The sequence below is a fragment of the Petaurus breviceps genome, unplaced genomic scaffold (genome assembly GCF_028583685.1).
Source record: "Petaurus breviceps papuanus isolate PSGF00001 unplaced genomic scaffold, PetGlider_PUasm1.0 90808, whole genome shotgun sequence".
Taxonomy (NCBI): Eukaryota; Metazoa; Chordata; class Mammalia; order Diprotodontia; family Petauridae; genus Petaurus; species Petaurus breviceps.
In genome coordinates, this window is record NW_027187349.1 from 3,284,646 (window position 1) to 3,305,467 (window position 20,822).

General features: G+C 42.0%; 1 protein-coding gene across 3 annotated transcripts; it reads left to right on the plus strand.

Moving 5' to 3' along the window:
* Window positions 1–679: 679 nt before the first annotated feature.
* On the plus strand, window positions 680–20,708 carry PNLDC1 (PARN like ribonuclease domain containing exonuclease 1). 3 transcript variants are annotated; one of them, XM_069070361.1, is made up of 19 exons: window positions 680–870; window positions 1,995–2,052; window positions 2,788–2,861; window positions 4,965–5,004; window positions 5,913–6,036; window positions 6,237–6,325; window positions 7,788–7,888; window positions 8,466–8,542; window positions 8,891–9,034; window positions 10,327–10,396; window positions 10,698–10,783; window positions 12,187–12,242; window positions 13,004–13,068; window positions 13,552–13,605; window positions 15,183–15,225; window positions 16,788–16,884; window positions 17,872–18,047; window positions 18,208–18,306; window positions 18,792–20,708. In XM_069070361.1, exons 1-19 carry the CDS (start codon window positions 795–797, stop codon window positions 18,862–18,864), a joined length of 1,602 nt encoding a protein of 533 aa, XP_068926462.1. In that variant the 5' UTR covers window positions 680–794; the 3' UTR covers window positions 18,865–20,708. The 3 variants fall into 3 exon arrangements, with proteins under 3 accessions (XP_068926462.1, XP_068926464.1, XP_068926463.1); XM_069070362.1 differs by lacking the exon at window positions 680–870 and adding an exon at window positions 996–1,201; XM_069070363.1 differs by lacking the exon at window positions 1,995–2,052 and having other exon boundaries at window positions 746–870.
* Window positions 20,709–20,822: the final 114 nt, after the last annotated feature.

Below are 20,822 nucleotides of genomic sequence, written 5' to 3' on the forward strand. Positions count from 1 at the left end.
GTGTTACAAAGAGCAAATGAGAGGAGACTGGAGACAATCAGATTTACTTTGTGACTCCCCACTTTTCCAGCAGACTGCGCATGCAAAGAAAATAGCTGTAATGTTGAGGCTGGTGGAGAATTTGGAAAGGGATGGTGGGTTACAGAACCTGGGATCTGAATTGACCTTCTGTACTTTCAGACCTCTTTCAAGCTGAAGATCACACAAAAGGACACACAAAGACAACTCCTGCTCCTCCTCCTTCACCCTTTTCCTCTCTCCCCTCCTCTCCTTTCTTTCTCCTCCTCTTCCCTTCCTTTTTTGTCTCTTCCATCCCCCCTCTTCCCCTCCTCCTTCCTTTCCTCTTCCTTCTCTTTTCCCCCCTCCTTTTCCAGACTTTAATGTTCCCCTCCTCTCCCCCTCTTCCATCTCTCTCCTCCTACGTCTTCCTCCCCTCTCCCTTTTCTCTTCCCCATACCCCCATCCTTCCTTCCTTCAATCTTCCCCCTCCAGCATCTTCCGCTTCCCTTCCCCTTCTTCCCCCCCTCTCTCTCCCTCCCCCGCGTCCCCCCTCCTCCAGTGCCTTTCCCCTCCCTTCTCCAGTCGCCCCATGTGCCCCTGGGGCAGCGCTGCGGGAAGGGAGCCCTGCCCCGGCCTGGCGGGGCCGGCGGGTGGGGGCGGGCGCGGGGCGCTTCCCCTTTAAGAAGCCGAGGGTCTCCGGCCTCGGCCGGGGGGCGGGGGGCGCTTCCCTTTTAAGAAGCCGAGGGTCTCCGACCTCGGCCGCGGGGCAGGTCTCAGTGCGCACGTGGTCGGCCATGGAGCTGGGCGCCGACGGCTTTGAGCAGAAGCTGCCCCTGCTGGAGGAGCTCATCTTGGGCTCCGACTTTCTGGGTAAAGAAGCCCCCGCGCCGCCGCTCAGGGCCGCGGCGCCCCGGCTCCACCTGCTCCTTTGCGGGCCTCGACGGGGCGGGGGCCTGTGGCGTCGAGGCAGGCCGGCCCAGCTGTGCGCTGCTTCCGGGAACGCCGGGCTGGAGGGGCGGGAGACCCGGCTCGGAGCCCGGCTTGGCCCCTCGGGGCCTCCGGGGAGCCGCGGCTGCTCCTGCCCGGCTTCCTCTTTTGTAACTTGGGGGGAGGGAGGGAGGAAGGGAGGGAGAGGGCGGGGCCGTGGATCGTCCCCGAGGACCGGCCCGACACGGAGGGCGCAGAGTGGGAAGCCCGGCTGGTCAGTGGCAGAGGCAGGATCCGAGCTCACTGCTGCTCGGTGGTCTCCTTCTTCCCGTCCCGACCTGCGCCCTCCCGGGGTTTGGTTTAAGGCGTCCCCTGCCGGCCCGAAAGTGTCCGCCCTTAACCGGGAGCCCTATTGTGGGCTGGGAGCTGCGGCCCCGCGTGAGGCCGGAGCCTCAGCAGGAGGGCTGGAGGGACCGGCCCAGTGCAGACTGGCTCTGGCTCCTTCCTAGGCTTCCTGTTTCTTCCTCCCTGGCTTTTTGAGTGCCTAAGCTTTGCAGGATCCTGAAAGCAGCCCAGGACCCTCTCCTCCCCCTGCCCAGTTCTGAGCCCCATGTGCCCTTTGGTCCTGCTTTCCGCAGATCTGTGTGCTGGTGGACCGGCCTGCTAGGGCACTCCTCCAGCTGTGTCAGAATCTGGGCAAGAGACAGTTTTCACCCTGTGGCAAATCTGTGGAAGAACGGACAAGAATTAGAGGAGATGAGCAGGCTTTGTTAGAGGAAACATACAAATTGATGAGATCACAAATCCATTTTTGCTCCTAAACAGTGTTTTGCATTAATCTTTTTAAAATTAATTTTTGTTTTTAGATGCTAATTCTCTCCTTCCTTCCACCATCCCTTGTAAAGGCAAGAAATACAAATACCCATTATAGATAGGAAGCCATTTGTTTTGCATTAATCTTAACAGCATCCTGCATGCTGAGTGCTCACTAAATACTGACTAGTGAGTAATGTGATCCTGGTGTTCACAAATGGGTTTTCTTTCCTTTTGTGAATTTTCACTTGTAGGTTTGGATATAGAATTTACAGGCTTGAGGTCCATCTTTCCAAAAGGCCAGCAAACAAGGTAAAGTGGGAAAATCCTTTACTATGAGTGTATAGAAGAATCCTGTTGGAACTTGAGCCATAGAGCACAGGGCCAGCAGAAAAGAAGACCTAAATTCAGATTTGGCCTCAGACCCATAACTGTGTTATCCTGGGCAAATTATTTAACCTCTGTTTGCCTCAGTTTCCTTAACTGAAAAATAGGAATAGTAGCAGTATCTATCTGTAAGGGTTGTTGTGAAGATTAAATGAGACAAATTTGTAAAGTGTTTAGCACAGTGCCCAGCACATAATAGGTGCTGAATAAATGTTTATTATCTTCTTCCTCTCAGGGTGGAGATTAATCTAGTCAAGTGGAATCTATACTTGAACAGGAATTCTTTCTACATATTGGTCCTCTAGCATTTACCTGGATTTGTACTAATAATGAAAATAACAGTCACATAGTGCTTTAAGGTTTTTCAAAGTCACATAGTGCTTTAAGGTTTGAGATTTTCTTAAAGTAAAATTTCCAAGGTTTTCTTCATAACCCTAGGAGGTAGATAGAGAAAATATAATTTTTTATAAGGAAACTGAATCTAACCAATGTAAAAATTTCATTATCACAGATCTAATGAATATGGGAGCCAAAACTCAGATCTTCTTAACTTCTTAAGCTCTTTCTACTACCCAATAACTCTCTTAATAATGAAAATGAAACCATTTTATTTGGAGATATTTTGTCAGTATTTGTAAAATACCTGTTCTCTTTTAACAGTCTCTTTGACTCACCAGCAGAGTGGTATCTAAAGACCAAGCAAAGCATTCAGCAGTTTACAGTATGTCAAATTGGTGAGTTCATTGGTTAAAGATGCTGGTAACTTTAATATCTCTTAAAATTCCCTGCTGTTTAAGCTATTAGGTATATGGGTGGGGGGTAAGTTTAGTGGAGAAAGTACTAGGTTAGAAACTTTGTTTTGCCACTTAATTCCCTGTCACCCTGAGCAAATCACTTCATTTTTGTAAGACCAGCTAGTCCAGTTTTAAATCTGTGATCCTATTATCTTTAGGTGAACTTAGGAGTATTGGAAGGTTGGTTTATCCTATAGGTTTGTTGTTCAATTGAACTGGTGATGGTTTTCGGTGCCATTGTTGGGCATAAAAGAAGTGAGACAGAAGATCCCCAAGATTAAAATTGGAAGTGGATTTTATTGCCTCTGGACTGCCGGGGTTACATACCCAAATCAGACAGTAAATTGCCAGTTTTTAAAGATATTACAATAGTCAGGTTATGTAAACTGAAACTACAATCAATGATTGGTCAGTGTATATTTGAATTTTCCCTCTAGTTTTTCCTAGGCTGAGGTATGGGGAACCCAGAATGGGTGGAGGCAGGGCAGGGAAGAATGGAGCAGGGATTTTACCCTAGGCTGAAACCCTCACCCAGATCAATTTGGAGAGGGAAGGGAGGGGTAAAAGTTATGCTAAAATGCCTGCTTACAGATCAATAGAAGGGAAGGTGAGGTTGTGCTCAAGGCCATGTTATTCTAGTTCCCTAGATTAGGGCTTCCCTCCCTGAACAGAGCCATTTCTTTGGAATAATCTTTATGTAGGTAGAAGCATTAGTTTCACTTTGACATACACCTATGACCTATTGATCATCATGTTGTTTATTGCTTTGAGATTAATATTTTCAAGTTGCTTGCCATCCTTTGATAAATCTGGAAGAATCTTTAAAATTATGTTTAACTCATTAATTTTAAAGCTTGATAAAGGATTCCCACATTTTTAGATTATCACCAAACCAAAGTTGAATAATGTAAATGTATATCATACTTTATGTTTCCTGTGATCTTGATATATTTTCTTTTTAGACTTCCCTAAGTCAGCAAGCATTTATTAAGTGTTTGTTTTGTGCTGGGGACTGTGCCAAATGCTAGGAATAGAAAGAAAGGCCAAAAATAATTGCTGCCTTCAAGAGGCTTGCAATTTAGCAGGGAAAATAGAACATGGAAACAATTACATACATACAAGGTATATACAGGGTAAATGGGTGGCAATCTCAAAGAGAAGGTATCAGCTTTAAGGGGGAGGAAGATGGAAGTGGGGTGGGGGTGGGAGGTAAGATTTTTAACTGAGACTTTAAGAGAGCCAGGGGGCAAAGATGAAGAGAGAGAAAATTGCAGACAATGGAGACAGTCAATGAAAATGCACAATGGGGAGATGAAGTACCTTCATGTCTAGCAAGAGGCAAAATTTTCTCAATTGTAAACTTTGTGCAGTTGATCTCTTCTATTGATGCAATCTTAATTTTTAAACAAGAGACATTCAGCCTCGGTGGAAGTGTGAAGTCTAGCAATATGGAACAGCTTCTTCTTGGTCAGACCACCAGATTATGTTCTACCAGGGGTGGGGAACCTTCAGCCTTGAAGCCACATGTGGCCCTTTAGGTCCTCAAAGGCAGCCCTTTGATTGAATCCAAACTTCCCCCAACAAATCCCCTTAATAAAAGGATTTATTCTGTAGAACTTGGCTGAGCTCAAGGATAGTATCTGTCCTAAAACTATTGTTAGTCTGCCTGTCTCCTTTTGTGCCCTGAAATATTCACAGAGAGATCATTGAAGCTTGACATTCCTGATTCTTTAGCATCTCTGGTTCAATTTACCTGTGAAGCCTTTGTCTTGAATATGCATTTCCCTGCCTAAGACAAGACTTACTTTTGTCTTCCCAGACTTAATTAAATAAGCTTTAACTCTGATGTAAGTAGAGGAGAACAGCCTGTAGGGGTCGCCTGTTGTATAGCAGGATCATATTTAATAACTTTTCTTGGAAGTGTAGATAGACAAAGCATTATAAAAAATGTGACTTAATTTGTGGTTTGAGGGAAGGAGAATGGAAATAAAGTTTTTTATAACCTCAGCCTCCCTCCCCCTCCCCCTCCCATTGTTCTTTTAGGATTGTCAATGTTTTCAAGTATGGGAAGAAAATCAAACAAGTAAGTACAAGGACTTTTTTCAATAAAGTTCAACAGCTAAGTATGGACGAGATATATTTCATATGCAACAGGTATAGAATGTAGCATATTCTTTCAGACATCCATAGTTTGGTTTGTTTTGAATGAAATTAACTTTTCTGTTATGAAAAAAGAGGGTCCTTTTTTCAGAGGTGGGACTGGGAAATGTCAGCAGTGTAAAAATAAAGCAACTGGAGGCAGCACGATACAGTGGCTGCAGAGTTAGGAGGGCCAGTTTCAAGCTCCGTCTCTGACAAATGCTGGCTTTGTGACCCTGGGCAATTTCACTTAACCTCTCAATATCCCAGGAAATTCTTGGTAAGTTGCAGAGGAGGGTCTAGCTGTGGAGCTGCTTTGGTAGAGAGCATTTCCTTATTGAGAGCTGCTTGTCCCAGTGAAATGACAGCCCCCCTAAAAATTGTTAGGAAGAAATGAAAAAGAAAAAAATTAGTTAAAAAAGGGAAAAAAAAGCTATCACTAAAACATAACTAACCCTTTCCCTCTTAAATCGTTTTTTTTTTTTTTTTGCTTTTTCTTGGAGGGCAATTGGGGTTAAGCGACTTGCCCAAGGTCACATGGCTAGTTTTTTTTTTTTTGTGTGTTAAGTGTCTGAGGCCGGATTTGAACTCAGGTCCTCCTGACTCCAGGGCCAGTGCTTTATTCATTTCTCCACCTAGCCGCCCCTCTAAATCTTTAAGTATGTATCCATTATTATATATGAGGCATTCTGCTAGGCCACTGACCTTGATCTTATCTTTATTTTATTTTATTTTGGTATAAGTCACATTTGAGTGTAGGATACTGAAAGGTACTGCAGTTTACAAGTGTCCAGTATTTAAAAAAAATTTTCCTTTATGTTTCTTTTCTTTCTTTCCTTTTTTTAAAAATAGGTATATAGCCCATTCATATAACTTCTTCCTCTTCCCTACCACACTTGGGATTATGGATTCAGAGTTCTCCTTCCAGGCCTCTAGTATTCTATTTTTGAATCAATACGGTTTTGATTATAATAAGGTATGTTTTTTTTTTTTTCCTTTGCTCAACTTTGGCTAGTTCAGTAGGTGGGGACAGTATAGTCTCAATAGTATATATTTCTAAGGATGAAGGAATAAGGCCTTTACCTGTCTCTGATTCACATCCTTCAAACTAACATCTCTTTTTAACTTTATGGTGCCTGGCACATCCATGACCCATTTTTCCCCTGTTTTCTTTAGTTCCTCAAAAATGGGATCCCATATATGAATGAAGAACAGGAGAAGAAAATTAAGCAAGACCTTCTAACAGGGAATTGGAAAGTTCGTAGGTAAAGTGTTTTTCCCTCAGTTTATAGCATTCTCTAAAAGTATGTATAAGCTGAGCTTTTGTAGTTATATATTTGGTACTAATGTGCCAGAGAGAGGTATTCACTAGCATTTGGGAGAACAGTCCTTACTATATAAATGTTAGTTATTAGCTATTGGTGAAAGTAGTGCATGTGTGATATCAGTTTCATAGAATCAGAAAACCTGAAGGGACCTTGAAATTTCAGGAGTGTTGAAGTTTCCCCTCAAATTTTGCTTGTTTTTATTTCCCTAATTAAAAAGCATTCCCTCTTAAGGAAAAAGCCTGAAATTTCAGCCTTTTCCCATTTTTTTAAACATCAGAGGCAGGTCATTGCCCTTATTTCCCAAAAAGCAATTCCATTTTTTTTTTTGACCCAAATGAAGAAATAAATAAAAAAGGCATTTAATATGCACGTTTTGTGTACAAAAAGCACTTGGCTCACATGTAGAAAAGCAAAACAGTCTGTTCTCAAGGAGTTTATATTCTAATAGTGGGAGACAACATGTAGAGGAGGGTTCAGTTGCAGTGCTCATAGAAAGGCCCTGTGGTGCTTAAGGTACAGTGCAAAACAGATGGTAATCTATTTTTTTTTTTTAAGCAATCAGGGTTAAGTAACTTGCTCAAGGTTACATGGCCAGTTATTTCTGGGTGTGGTGCTGAGTGTCTGAGCCCGGGATTCGATCTCCAGGTCATCCCAACACTGGAGCTGGTGCTCTTACTCGCCTGTGCTACCTGGCCGCCCATAATCTTTTCTTTTTAGTATCATTTCCTTAGGTAATCCTACATTTCTTTCTGATGTTGAACCATTTGAGAATACCAAGGACTTCAGCGTCAAGAACTTTCTTTTTTCAGTTTTCAGTAGCTATAGTTGTTGTGGAGGCAGTGTGTGTACCATCTTCGAGGCAGGTACCAAGTCATCTCTACATAGGATAATTCCCCTAGATATTGGCTGTGAACCTGGGTAGGAAGCAATGCTGGTACTTGATAGGGTGAGGGGATAGAGTAGTGGTATTCCGAGGGCCTTTGGGAACAGAGTCCTATGCTGTCCCCAGGGATTAGAGGGGAGGTGGTAGTATTTTTAACATAGATTAGCCTGTATTTACTAGGATCTCTGTTGCTAGCTTTAAAAAAAAAATCATACAGTTCTTGTCCTTTGAATGTGGTACTAATAAGGATGCTTAGCATTGAAGAAAACACAATTATTTTTTTCCTCCTAATGTCTTTGTGAAGCAGGAGGGAATCAGGAAACTTATGTCTCTTAAAAGGGGAAACGTAGATCTTTTAAAAAAATTTATTTTTACTTGTATAGCAAGAGTGGTAATCTCTTTTCTGTGGCCCTTTTTCTTCATTAAATTGTAGTGCTAGACATTGGGACACAGGAAACAGTAACTTAGTTTTGGTTGTATTCTCATCTCCTTTTCTTCTTGGAATTTCATTTACAGTACATTGGACAAAGACCAAATGAAGGTGGTGATTGATGAGGTAACTAGGTGGTTGGAGATGGCGCAAGAAGGAGATTGGATGACCCTTCCTGATATAACTGGTAGGCAAGAGGACTCCTTTTTTGTAGATAGGGGAGTATGAAAGGGGTATTTGACCAGGTCAGTGACACCCACCCACAAAGCTGCTAGCCAGATTAAAAAAGTATTTTGTCTTTATACTTGAGATCCTGCCTTTTGGTGAAGGGTGGGTCCTAGACAGTAGGACTTCTGATGCTGGCACCTTCTCTTTGGGTAACTTAGGGTCATGATGTACAGGTGACCTCTGTCATAGGATTGGGATTCATAAATGCATAGGCGTTCAGGGCCCTTTTCCTAAGCATAATCCTGAGTACTTTTCATATCGATGTGCTTAATTTTTCCTCCTTCATTCCCTCTTTGTCTAAAACATCTCTCGTGTAATGTGAACAGAAGATAGTGCTAGCTCTGGATTGTATTGACCATGACCATAACGTGTCACATGGTTGTATGGAAATAGTTTTCCATTTATTCTTACTGTGGTCTAAATGCTTGGAGGTTGTAGATTTAGGAGGGAACATGGAATGCTTTCTCAAATCTGAATATGTCATCCATGCATTTCAATCCTTGTTTTCCATCTTGCTTTCCCCTCCTTTGCCTCAGGGTTCCAGGCTTTTGAGGTACAGTTGGTACTGAGGCAGGCTCTCCCTACAGTGTGGACCCTGATGAAAGACAAAGGGGTGAGTTAGGAATTCTGTGCTTCTAGACTAAAGGATATTTTCTGCCTTGTTCAGAAGGAGCCCTTGGTAGCCTCTTAACTTATTAATATTTGTCACCCAGCCAAGCCTCGCTTAAATTTGTCCTCTGTGAAAGGCCCATCTCTGTGGGCCAGATGCCAGGGTTCCTCAGTGAAAGTCTGGAAAAAAGATTGTTTTGGGGATGTTGGACTAACTGCCAAATTATTACAGCCCGACTTTGAGATTTCCTTCCCTTCCCTTCCTCCCTTCCTTTTTCCTTAAGCTGGAGTATTCTCTTCCTTGCCCAGAGTCTAAGGCCAAGGATAACTTGTCCTTGATTTCTCCTGGCAGGTGTTAGTAAAGAAAGTGAGCAGACAGTACCGCTGGTGTCTAGAGAACTCCTCTCGTGACCACGATGACTGCAGGAGGGAGAAGATTCTCCTCTCTGCCCGAGGTTTTGCTGTCTTTTTCCAGATGCTGGTAAAAGCCAAGAAGGTAGACCCACACTTATATCACATGCTTTTTGACAGTGTTTAGGTTTATGACCATGGCCAGTGATGCCTCTGGACATGAGAGCTAGCTCCCTCTTCTTGTTATTATTTTACTTTGGGCAGCTAGGAGGTGTAGTAAATAGAGTGGACTCTGTCAGAAAGACCTGAGTTTGAATCCTCCTTTGAACACTTGCTGTGTGATCTTAGCCACCCTAAGGCTCATTTTCCCCATCTGTAAAGTGATGATAACAGTTGATGATAACCCTTCCTCACAGGGTTGTTACGAAGATTGAATGAAATCATATTGTAAAACACATTCCAAACCTTAAACTGCTACATACATATCAGCTATCATCATTATTATTTGTTACTTTAATGATGGCTTCATCAGTATAAGTCCTTCGATTTCTAAGGCAGATTGTAATCCTCCCATGCTGTGGTAATCAGTCTTCACAAGTTACTGTACCAAAAAAAAAAATTAATTTCCTTGTGGCTGCTTTTTCATTGATGAGGTGTCTCTTAGCTAAGCCAGACTGATCCTCGGAGTTCTGACCTGTTGTCTCTTGCTGGACTTCTGGCCATTATTCCTCTTAACAATGTGATGACAGATGACTTTAGAAGAGGACTGCCCCTTAAGCAAAGCACTCCAGCATTGCCTTGTTCTTTGGGTTATGAAGCTCTGTGTTTGTTTTGAAGCAGGGTGCTTTTGTACTGAGTTTTGAATTAAATTATTAGCAAAGCAGGCTCTCTCCCCTCCATCTTGTGATGGATTTTATGGTTAAGAAATTCCTGGGATGGCTAGGTGGCACAGTGGAATCAGCAGGACCTCAATTCAAATTTGGCCTCAGAAACTTAACACAAAAACTAGCTGTGTGACCTTGGGCAAGTCACTTAACCCCAATTGCCCTACCTTCCCCCTCCAAAAAAAAAAAAAAGAAATTCCTGAAGCTTTCCTTACCTTGAGTTCTTTTACTACTTTCTCCCCTTCTCTTGAAAATTTTTTTTCTTAATGTTTCTCGAGGACATGGCCCATTTTCTTTTTGTCTTTGTTTTCCTGGGAGCTTTTCAGAGCATCTGGTGCATAATAGCCTTACTTGTTGAATACCTGATCCTCCCTGGTAGTTGTGTGGTTAAGAGCCCCTTTTCTTAAAAGGGAGAGAGAGAATTCTATGGGAAAGAGGGTTTGAAGAGGTTCCTTACAGCTACTGATATACTGACTTCTTTGTAAGAAAATACTGATGGCATTTGGTGACTTTGACTCATTTCTTCTATGTCTCATGGCCCTATTCTTTCTAGCCTTTGGTGGGACATAATATGATGATGGATCTTCTGCATCTTCATGAAAAGTTCTACAGACCTCTCCCAGGTAGGGAAGGAGTTGTCTTTGCCTCTTTCCTTTTCTTTTTTTGGAGGGGCAGTTGGGGCTAAGTGACTTTCCCAAGGTCACACGGCTAGCTTTTGTGTTAAGTGTGAGGTCGGATTTGAACTAAGGTCCTCCTGACCCCTCCAGGGCCGGCACTTTATTTACATCGACACCTAGCCGACCCAACACTACCTTTCTGGAGGACAGAGATTTCCCTCTTGTCTTATATTCCCGCCCCCAGGCACAATCCCTGGCACATGGTAAAATAACTTAATAAATGCTGATTGGTCGAGTTTCTCCTCAGAATCCTATGAGCAGTTTAAGCTGAACATCCATGGCTTGTTTCCTGTCCTCATAGACACCAAGAATGTGACGAAAGAGATCTGGAAGGTAAATGAACAAACTGCATTTGAAAAGGGAAGGCTTTGTTAGTTTCAGTGTATGTTTTTCTTCTGCCTTCAGTTTCCTAATACAGTTCAGGCTCTAACGTGTCATCATTTTGCCCTGTGCAAGGTTATGAATGGTAACAAAATTGATTCTGTCTTTTATTGAAACTTCTGTGCTTTTCCCTGTTTATGTTTGGTCTGTTTTATTTGTTGAGATCATCAGGGCAGGAACTTTTTTTTCTTTTTCTTTTTCTTTTTGGAGGGGTAGGAAGGGCAGTTGGAGTTAAGTGACTTGCCCAAAGTCACATGGCTAGTAAGTGTGTCAAGTGTCTGAGGCCGGATTTGAACTCAGGTCCTCCTGACTCCAGGGCCAGTGTTCTATTCACTGTGCCACCTAGCCACTCCAGGTACTTTCTTTAGTCTTTATTAGTATTCCACATGTTATTTGAATTCCATAACTATCTGCACAACCTTCCAGGGAAATGCTTTCAGCGTGGGTATCAGAGTTGAATCACTTTTAGAAAAAGTGATTTAGAACTTAGGCAGAAATCTTATCCATGTTGGAGTTGGAAAATGAAGAAGGGACCAAACAAAATTTACATGATTTAGGAGCTGACAAAAATGTCAAAATAGAATTACTAGGTCCTGAAACAGACCACAGCTATTCAGGCAGAATGGCAGTCTACTTCCCAAAGAGAAACATTTTTCCCTAAGAAGTATCATGACTATTCTAGTGAGTAGGGTGCTGTGCCCAGAGTCAGGAAGACCTGTGTTCAGATCCCCCCTTAGGCACTTGGCGGTTGTCTGGCAACCCTGGGCAAGTCAGTAGTCATTCAGAGCCTCAAATTCCTCAACCCTAAAATAGAAATAACAATAGCAGCTACCTTACAGGGCTGTGGTGGGACTCAGATGAGCAGTATATGTAAAGGCTTTGCAAAACCCTAGAGGGCCATATCAGTGTCAGTTATAATGGTGGTGGTAGGGATGAGGATGCAAGATGAAGCTTGACTCCTCAGACACTGGTGGACCAAAATTCCCTTCTTGGTTCTGAAGTTATTTGGCCCTGTTGAGACCTGGGAAACTTGGGGTGTGTCCTGGACTTCTTAACTTGAGACTCAGATCACCCCCTGGCAAAGAGGTGTATCAGTCTGCTCTGTGTCTCTGGGGTCAGGCTTTCTATGACCTGTCATTAGAGTTACTTGCTGACCCCCAAGGAGGCTGCATGTTCATTCAGTCTTGATAGGAGGGAACAGGGATGGTTATGTTGTTGGATGGCATTAGAGTGGATAAAAGGGCTATTATACAGATCCTTTGGGGTATATACAAGGTGAAAAATTTATAAAATCTGAGCCAACCTCATCTCTCATGCCCCAGTTTTTTTTCCTTTTTTTTTTTTCTCCCCCACAGGAACTAAGTTTCCCGAGAGCTTCAAACCTTTTGGAAGTTTATGAAGTTCTAAACAGGCAAGCAAGATGTCTTTGAAGTTGGTCCTTGAAGGCAGGAACTGTGGTATCTCAGGCCCAGCACCTTGGTTTATTGGAAGTGTCTATGAGCAGTAGGGTTTTTATTTTTTACTTTTGACCTTTAGGCTATTTTCTGATTTGAATATTACAGGCCAAAATACCAAGAAGCAGAATATACTCTGTAAATGTGGTTTTGTAGAGACCCAACCTTTTTTTTTTTTTTTTAGGAGGAGGAGTTGCCTTCTCTTTGCACCAAGCCTTGAGTTGGTATGGGTTTGTAGAATGACAGAAAAGCCCTCCTTTCAAAGAAGGGAGGCATCAGCTGTATTCAGTTCCCTGTTAGGAAGCTCAGCAAGTGGGGGGAGGGGTGGGAAAATGAGAAAGGCATGGCAGCTGCTGCTGGTTTAGAGGCTCAACAGGTAAAGCTTCTTGATCTGTGATTAATGCTTCTATCAATTAGCTGGGGAGTAATGATCTAGATACACCCTGAACTTCTGTCCATGGCTGGGGCAGAAGGTGGAGAATGTTGGTCAGAGCTCAGGGATGACAGAGGAATTCTGCAAGCCCCTCAGAGCTGTATGGTTTGGTCATCGACAGTGTCCTGTAGTTTGTCCTGTCCCTCGAATTGAGCTCTCCCTTTGGACTCAGATTGTTTAGTTTAGTCAAAGGGAAAAAAGGATGTGTGAGTATACTCACTGTTGTGAAGAGTGAAGATTTGCAAGTAAGGAAAAAACCCTGACCTTTTGCTTCTTCTCTAATAGTGACCTGAATCCTACTAAGAATTCTTGTCCAGTGATCATCCATGCAAGCGAGTGTATCAAATATGGTAGGCTTCAATTAAAGTGAGGCCTTCTTCCAGGCCTACTGATTGGGGAGCTGTATTTCCCTGAAATGTGCCTTACCCCAGCAAATGTTGAATGGATGGGCTCATTCTCACTCAGTGTTTCTCACCTAAGTTGTCTGATTCAAATTTAATTCAAGAAGCAATTATTAAGTACCTACAGTATTCTAGGTACTAGGGAAATTTTGATTGGTCTTGTGATAACATCCTCAGTTTTTTTCAGTAAGCTCTTTCCTGTATCCTTTCTCCTGTATGTTTACTTTTTATTCCTTTCACAATTAGGAGAAAAATGTTAGACATAATTTTTGGGGAAGGACAGGTATAGGCTAGGTATTTGTAGTCCTAAATGCCAAAGGAGATAGAAAGTTGGTTGGATTGGGATCAAGAGGATGTAGTTCCTGGTCCAAATTTGGTTTCTAATCATAGCTCAATTCTTTGTTTTTCTACCTTGTGGGGAAAATGTTTCAGTGGAGACCAAATACCCTCATGAAGCAGCTTATGACGCCTTCCTTTGTGGGTCAGGTAAAAAAGGAACTTATTTTTGAAAAATTTTCATTCATATAGTTATAAGATACTTACTGTGTGCAAGGTATATATACTCTGTTAGGGAGCTGAAGGTAAAAGATACAACTCCTCCCCTCAGTGAACTTACTTTGTGTCTGTGTGTGTCAGAGAGATATACAAGTAATAGAATACTCATTATAGTTGATCAGTGCATAAGAGAGGTCCAAAGGGAATGATGTCTGAGAGACTCTAGAAGGGAGAGATCACTTATAGCCGGAGAGATTGAGGAAAAGGAAGGCTTTCTGTTGGTGGTATGGGTAAGAGTCTATTTTATTCATGTGGACTTGGCAGACTATGGAGTATATGAAGGAGAAAAGTCCAAAATAAGTCTGGAAAGGCAATTTGGAGCCAGGTTATTGAAGCCTTGAATCCCAGCTAAGACTTTTATATTTGGTAAACTTAGGGGAGGTTTTAGAAGAGGGGAGTGACATGTTCAGATCCTGCATTAGGAAATTATTCTGGTGGGAGGAGCTATAAAAGAAAGGAGAGACTGGAGTCAGGGAGGGAGGCCAATGAAGAGTTTGGAAAAATAGACCAGGGAAAGGTGGTGGTGGAGGCGTTGGTGTTGGCGGCTTGTGAGGAGGCTGAGGTTGGTAAATTGCTTAAGTTTTGGGATTCTGAGCTGTAGTAAGGCTAAAGCCTGGGAAAGATAGGGAGATTCAGACTAAAAAAAAATTCAAAACAAAAAACAGTAGTACAGGGCAGAAACAGCTGGAGCCCTAATGAGAATGACTATATGGGCATAGAAAGGAGCGAATAGAAACAGGATATAATGTGGAATTAAAATAAAAGACCTGACAGTTGATTGGGGCTGGGGATAGAGAATAGATGGAAGTCAACAAAAGCTTGGGAGGTTTTGAACTTGAATGACTGGGAAGATGGTGGTACCATGAGCAGAAACATTTGTATTTACATTCATCGGAATTTGCATCTTCCAGAGTGATGACAAACATGATTTGATGGCAGTTTGAAGTTGATGGGGGACAAAAATGAATCTTGGAGTCAGTTAATATTTATTAGATGCCTGCTCCGTGAGAGGCACTATGCTGGGTATTGGGAATTCAGAGTCCAAAGGGAAACAATCTCTGCCCTTAAGACACTTACATTCTGATGATGGAGAAAATGTATGAACATATTTTATATAAAGTAAGTACAAGGCAATTTGGGGAGTGGGGATCAGGACAGGTTTCATGTAGAAAGTGGTACTTGTGCTGAGATTTGAAGGAAAGGGTATTTCCAGGCCTGGGGCACAGAGAGAGAAATTACAAGAAGGCTAGTCTGGCTGGGCCTTTGAGTTTGAGAAATGGAGTGATGAGTAAGAAGGCTGAGGAGATAGGTTGGGTCCAGGTTGTGAAGGGCTTTAAATACCCAACAGAGGAATTTGTATTTGTTCTTGGAGGCTATAGGGAGCCACTGGTGTTTATTGAATAGGGGAGTGACATCATTAGATCCATATTTCAGGAAAATAATTTTGGCTTTTGGGCAGAGGATAAATTGGAGAAAGGGATTACTTTTCATATTTTCTTTCCTTCCAGTTCTCTTGAAGGTGGCACACTTACTACTATATAGATCAACTGGGTGAGTATTTCTTTTCATCTTGTACTTTTAATAGTTGATCAACAAATACTTTCTGAACATTTACTGTGTACCCAGCATGGTCTTGGCTGTGGGAGAATAATGAGGACAGAGTCATCACAAGTATGGGAACCCCTGACTTGGCAAGATCTGACAAATGTCCTTTTCTTTCTCGAAGGACCTCTTTGGTTAGACAGACCAGAACTTCCCTCCTTTTCTCACAATACCGCTACCGAGGATTTCTCTCCCTTTCTTCTTTCCTCCTGCTTACTGACCTGTCTGCTGGCTACTACTGCTCAGTCTAATCCAGTCCAATGCAGACAGTGAGTGAGAGGAACATAATGTTGCTGGAGCTTTCATTTCAGCTCCTAACCCTTGTTTTGAGTCTTGACTCCAAAGCTCTAACTCTTCACTGCTTCTATCCTCCTGTTTGCCTTCTGAGCCTTAGTGACCCTTATCCCAAGAGGACAAGTCCCAGGCCAAGAGAGTCATCACTGGTAGTATGGAGCTAGGGGAGCAGAAATTTTCCTATGGAGTTGATGAGTACTTCAAAGACCTGTGACTTTGTTGGTCTTGGTACTTCTTTCACTGACATAGATTTTTTTAAGTCAGTGAGTTGTTGTGGCCCAGATATTTATCACCAAGGCCAAACTTGGTGATTAGACTCTTGGGACTTAGCTTGACTGGGCCTGTACTGACTAGTATCAACCAGGGCTAGAATAATTTTGAGGAACCCAGGTCACCCCCATGCCACAGTAAAGTACCAAAGTTGGACTTCAGTGGAGGTGATAATAAAAATTTTTTAAATTTTATTATTTGCTACAACATAGCCCATGATGAATGCTACTAAAAACTTAAGATTTATTTAGCATTTTGAAACTGGGAAGCATTTTCAATCAGTAAGTGTTTATATCAGCAAGTGAATATTATGTGTCAGGCACTGCTAATTTTTGGAGAAAAAGCCACCATAATCCCTGCTCTTATGGAGCAGTTTACAGCATTATGTAAATAAAACCAGGACCTTCCAGATCCACACAGAGAAGGTGGATGGTAGCTCATAGGGGAAGGCATTAGCTCCTGGTGGGACCAGGAGGGGCCTTATGTAGAAGGAGCATTTTTGCTGACTTGAGGGAAGTTAGTGATTTTAAAAAAATTAATTTTTTCATGATATAACCTTGTGAAATAAGTAGCATGAATAGTAGTGACCTTATTTTACTGAGGAGAAAAAAGCGGAGCAAGGTTTAAATGTGAGGAGAGAGTTCCTAGAAATGGATAGAGCAGCCTTTCCCAAGACCAAGCCCATCCCCACATGGGAGGCAGTGTGTCCTGGGTTTGGGGTCGAGGGACCTGGCTTCAAATCTTGGCTCAGCTGCTTATTACTGATGTGACCTTGAGCAAATTAGTTAATCTGTCTGGGCCTCTGCAAAATGAGGAGATCTCTCAAGATATGCCCAGCTCTTAATCTGTGACCACCTTATATTGTAATCTTTATCCAGTGCAGTGGAGGCTGTGATTAAATGTGTATATCAGAGATGACTGGGAGCTTTCTCTTTCCCACCTGACAGTGGCATAAGATTGGAGCCCACTTTCCCTCAATATCTTGATGTGCTGGCTCCCTATGTGAATCAGGTGAACCTTATCCGAGCATATATCTCTAAAATTGTGAGTAGTTGTGTGTGTCTAACCCTTTGCTTTATTTGGGGGTACCCAGTGGGAAGTCACTTGTTGGTGGTTGGGGTTGGAGAAAGGGTGGGGTGCCGGGCATAGGGATCCCAGCGGCTTCTCCCTGTCTTCAGCATAAGGGCAGTCCTGGATATAGGCCCCTGCGTGCTCATTCTATGTAAGCTGGGTGGGATGGATGTTCCCTCAGGGCCAGAGAGCAGGAACCACCCTCTGGTAAGTTACTTGTACAGACATGAGTCCAGTCCCTAATTCCTTAGTCTCCATCTTGATTGTCCTAAATCGTTAAGGTCTGAGCATCTTGTGTTTACTGTGTATATACTTTATATTTACTTTTGTGTGTACACACATATATACACACACTGTATTTACTTTATATCTGTGCATATATTTTCCCCCAGTAGATCATAAGTGCCTTGAGGGCAATGACTGTCTAGATTTTCAGGCAGCACTTAGCAAATGCTTGTCAGTGTCATCAAACTGCCTCTCCATACCTATTCAGAAACAAAACTGATGGTAGAAAAGAGTGACAGCTTGTGTATTTTATCCTGACAGATCTGTAAAAACTGAGCCTATGTATTTGTTGCTGGCTCTAGTCTTTTTAAAGTTTTCTCAAGCATATAAGATATCTCAGTATTTTCTTAAGGCCCAGTCCATCTTGGTTCTGCCATTTTCTAGCTGGGCAAGTCACTTAATTTGTCTTGTCCTGAGTCTCCTTATTTGTGACATGAAGTAGTTTACAGATTACCTCACTGTTTCTCTCCAGCTCTAAGTCCATGATCCTATGACCTTTCAGTTGTGAAACCTGGGGACTGGTGGTTGTCTTAAGGATCTCCAAAATAAAAAAAGTACTGATTAAATGTAGCTTATAGTCTCTGAGTTTGTAGAGATAACAGCAATATCAGATTTGAAATTTAAAGCATTTATTTCTGTGGACAGTCCATATATAACGTTTCCCATGTTTTCCAGAATTTCTCTGGCCCAGATTCCCCCAGCAGCCGGCCACCCACCCTTATCCTCAAAGTCAGGAGGTGGCCTGGGGTAGATGAAGAGCAGATCTATTATGAATTTAAAGACCTCTGCAAATTTGATGTCCGACGATTCACCCACAACCAGTTTCTGCTTATGACCAGCAAGTTCAAGGAGTAGGTGGCTAATGGGTTCATTTCCCCCTACCTTGAAATAGCATCTTTTACTTGCTTCCCCTGCTTCTAGCTTGATGGATACAGTATTATTTCCTCACTTGTGTAGTGTACTGCCAATCACTAAATAACTGAAGAAATGCCTTTCTTTACCTCTATCAAGTGTCAGGATCGTGTTGCAAGAATACAGGTATCACCCTGACCTGCAAGTGACCCTGTACCGGTTCTGGAGGCATTCACCTAATATCAACTGCATACTACAGTAAGTGCCAGGGTCATCAAGTGTCATTTCGGTGGCATTCTCTGCTTGCAGACAGAAGGTGTCAGCTTGTTGAATCATGGAATGTTCACTAGTTGATTTATAATTTAAGAGAACGGCTAATTAAATGTCTTTGAGCTACATAAATGCTAAATGAGGATCATGGCATCTGAACAAAACTTTTATATTATATGTTTCTATAAAAATTGCCCCCGTGGATGCCAAGGAAACCAACTTTTAATTTCTATGAGCATCTATAAATTTACTAGTAAAATTGATTTTCAGAACACAAGGGCACCATCTTAAGGGATGTATGTATGTATGAGTTTAGTGTGCTAGCACTGGACCTTGGGTGGTAAAGAATTCCCTTCTAGATGAACAAGACTCAGGAAGTGATAAGAAAAATATTCAGTCAAACTCACGTGTAGCCCAAAAAACCAAGTGATCCTTGGTTTGATGGCCATCTACCTTCCATCATTTCCCCGCAGAATCTGTGGCGTTGTTACGGCTTGGGCCTTTCTGGCATTTTTTCTTGGAGGATCTCCATCAAACATACAGTGAAGTCTTCAGGAACTGTTGCCCCATCTCAACTTTGTCCTTGGAATGCCATTCTCTATGACTTGGCTCTTAAGAGTATTTTAAGATGGGCTTGTGAAATCTTTACTAGGTTTCTTTTCCTACCCCAAATCTCTTGAGCATGTTCTTCTCTAGAGCTCTGGTGCCACAAAATTGTGGATTCAATAGAATTAGCTCATGGGAGAAAATTCCTTCCCAGAAGTAAATGGGAAGAAATGTACTACTGGGACAGAAGCCCAAATCATTTTGATGACTGTATTTGTCAGTGAATTTATTAATCAGATTCCAGGGTGGTTGGTAAAAATATCTTGTGAGAAGAGATACAAGTTGCATAGATAAAAGGCTATGCTAACTTTTTTTTAAATACTTTTCAACATCATGAGAAGAGTAAATGACTGATGGGTTTAGGGTAATTTTGGTTTTGTTGAAGACTACTTTTCTAAGTAGATTTAATAAAGAAAAAGTTTAATTGGGAAAAATAACTTGTCTGTTCTTTTGGGGGGAAAAAGTAACAGCCTAGACTTTGCCTTGGAACAATGCCTGAATGTTTTTTGATCAATGTTTTTAATTGCAAAACTTACTATTTTAGACTTTGAATAAAATATCCAGAAGGCATGATCTGCACCACTGGCATCTTACATCTCAAAAACTCAGGGTACAGTCAAGGAAGTTTATTTAGACTTCCTCTAAGTTAATTAATCCATACTTAGCTTCACAGAAATCTTTATAAAACTCTCACGTTAGATGGGCTGTTTACCTAACTCCGGGAACTTCCTTTGCATGTTGATACTATTTCTCCCACCACCCCACCCCCCATACTCCCCCACCAATCCTTGGGAAAAATAGAAGTGACATTTTAAGTTATTGCACAGATTGCCTATACCAGGACAAAAGACATATCAATCCTAAAAGGTGGTGGGAAAGGTCTTTCGACTCTGGATGGGGCATTCATGTCCCATTTTTACTTCAACAGTCAGGATTTATAGTCATTAGTGACTGGAAGAGTTGAAACAGTCAACTTTTCAGTAGTTGATCTTATAGACTGGCCTAATAAGCACAAATCAAAATAAAATAGTGTAGACTCTCAGTGTACAATGGATTTGGTTTGTAGAAACTGAATTTACACTTTTCAGAAACATTTTAAGTTCAGTATTCTTATTAAAATCCCTATTGCTTTGGTCGAAGAAGAGGGATAGATCAACGGGGGAAAAGAGTTGAAAATAGCATTCAGATGTATTTGATCCAAGGAAACCACAGAATTTTGGTTGTTCATGCTGTTTTCTAGTTCCCCCTAATCTCAGTGAAAAAAATTGGAATGTCAGAATGCCCTCACAGATGTGCCCCTTATCCAAATCTAACACCCCTTGGGAATCTGTTAAAATCCCATCTTTTTAGAGAAACTTTCCCTATCAAAAGGCCACTACAGTTGTCTACCCATTTTAAAAATTGCACTTGAAGTAAAGCTTTGGAGTTTTGAACACCAGGGGCCTGCAAACTATAGTTGGCCATCCAGCAAGTTTGTTTTTGTACAGCTAAGAACGACTTTTACATTTTTAAAATATAGTAACACTTATTTTAAAATGTAAAAAATTCTCAGCTGGGAGGGCTATTACAAAATCAGGCTAGATTCCTGACCTCTTGTCTAGATGGTGGGCAACAACCCATGTGTTATTTGTGAGTGGATTTAGGGCAGGGCCGTCTTTTGCCTTTGTTTGTATTCCTCAGCTCTTATCACTGTGCCAGGCACACAGGAGGTGCTCAATAAATATTGATTGATTAATATCTCTTTGTATCTAGCAAATAGAGAATCAATAAATATTTGTTGAATGGATGAGTGCCGTGTTTCCTTATGTTTCTGTCACTATAGAGTGTACGTTTTCAGCAAGGCTTCTTTTCATGATGTAGTGGAAAGACCTCTAGATTTGGAATCAGAGTTCAAATCC

Excerpts from the sequence above, each read along its gene's own strand:
- PNLDC1 (XM_069070361.1), top strand. The coding sequence starts at position 795 with ATGGAGCTGGGCGCCGACGGCTTTGAGCAGAAGCTGCCCCTGCTGGAG. Across the intron at positions 5,005-5,912 it reads ATGGGAAGAAAATCAAACAA|GTATATAGCCCATTCATATA; the intron begins GTAAGTACAAGG and ends TTTTAAAAATAG. Across the intron at positions 10,784-12,186 it reads TGACGAAAGAGATCTGGAAG|GAACTAAGTTTCCCGAGAGC; the intron begins GTAAATGAACAA and ends TCTCCCCCACAG.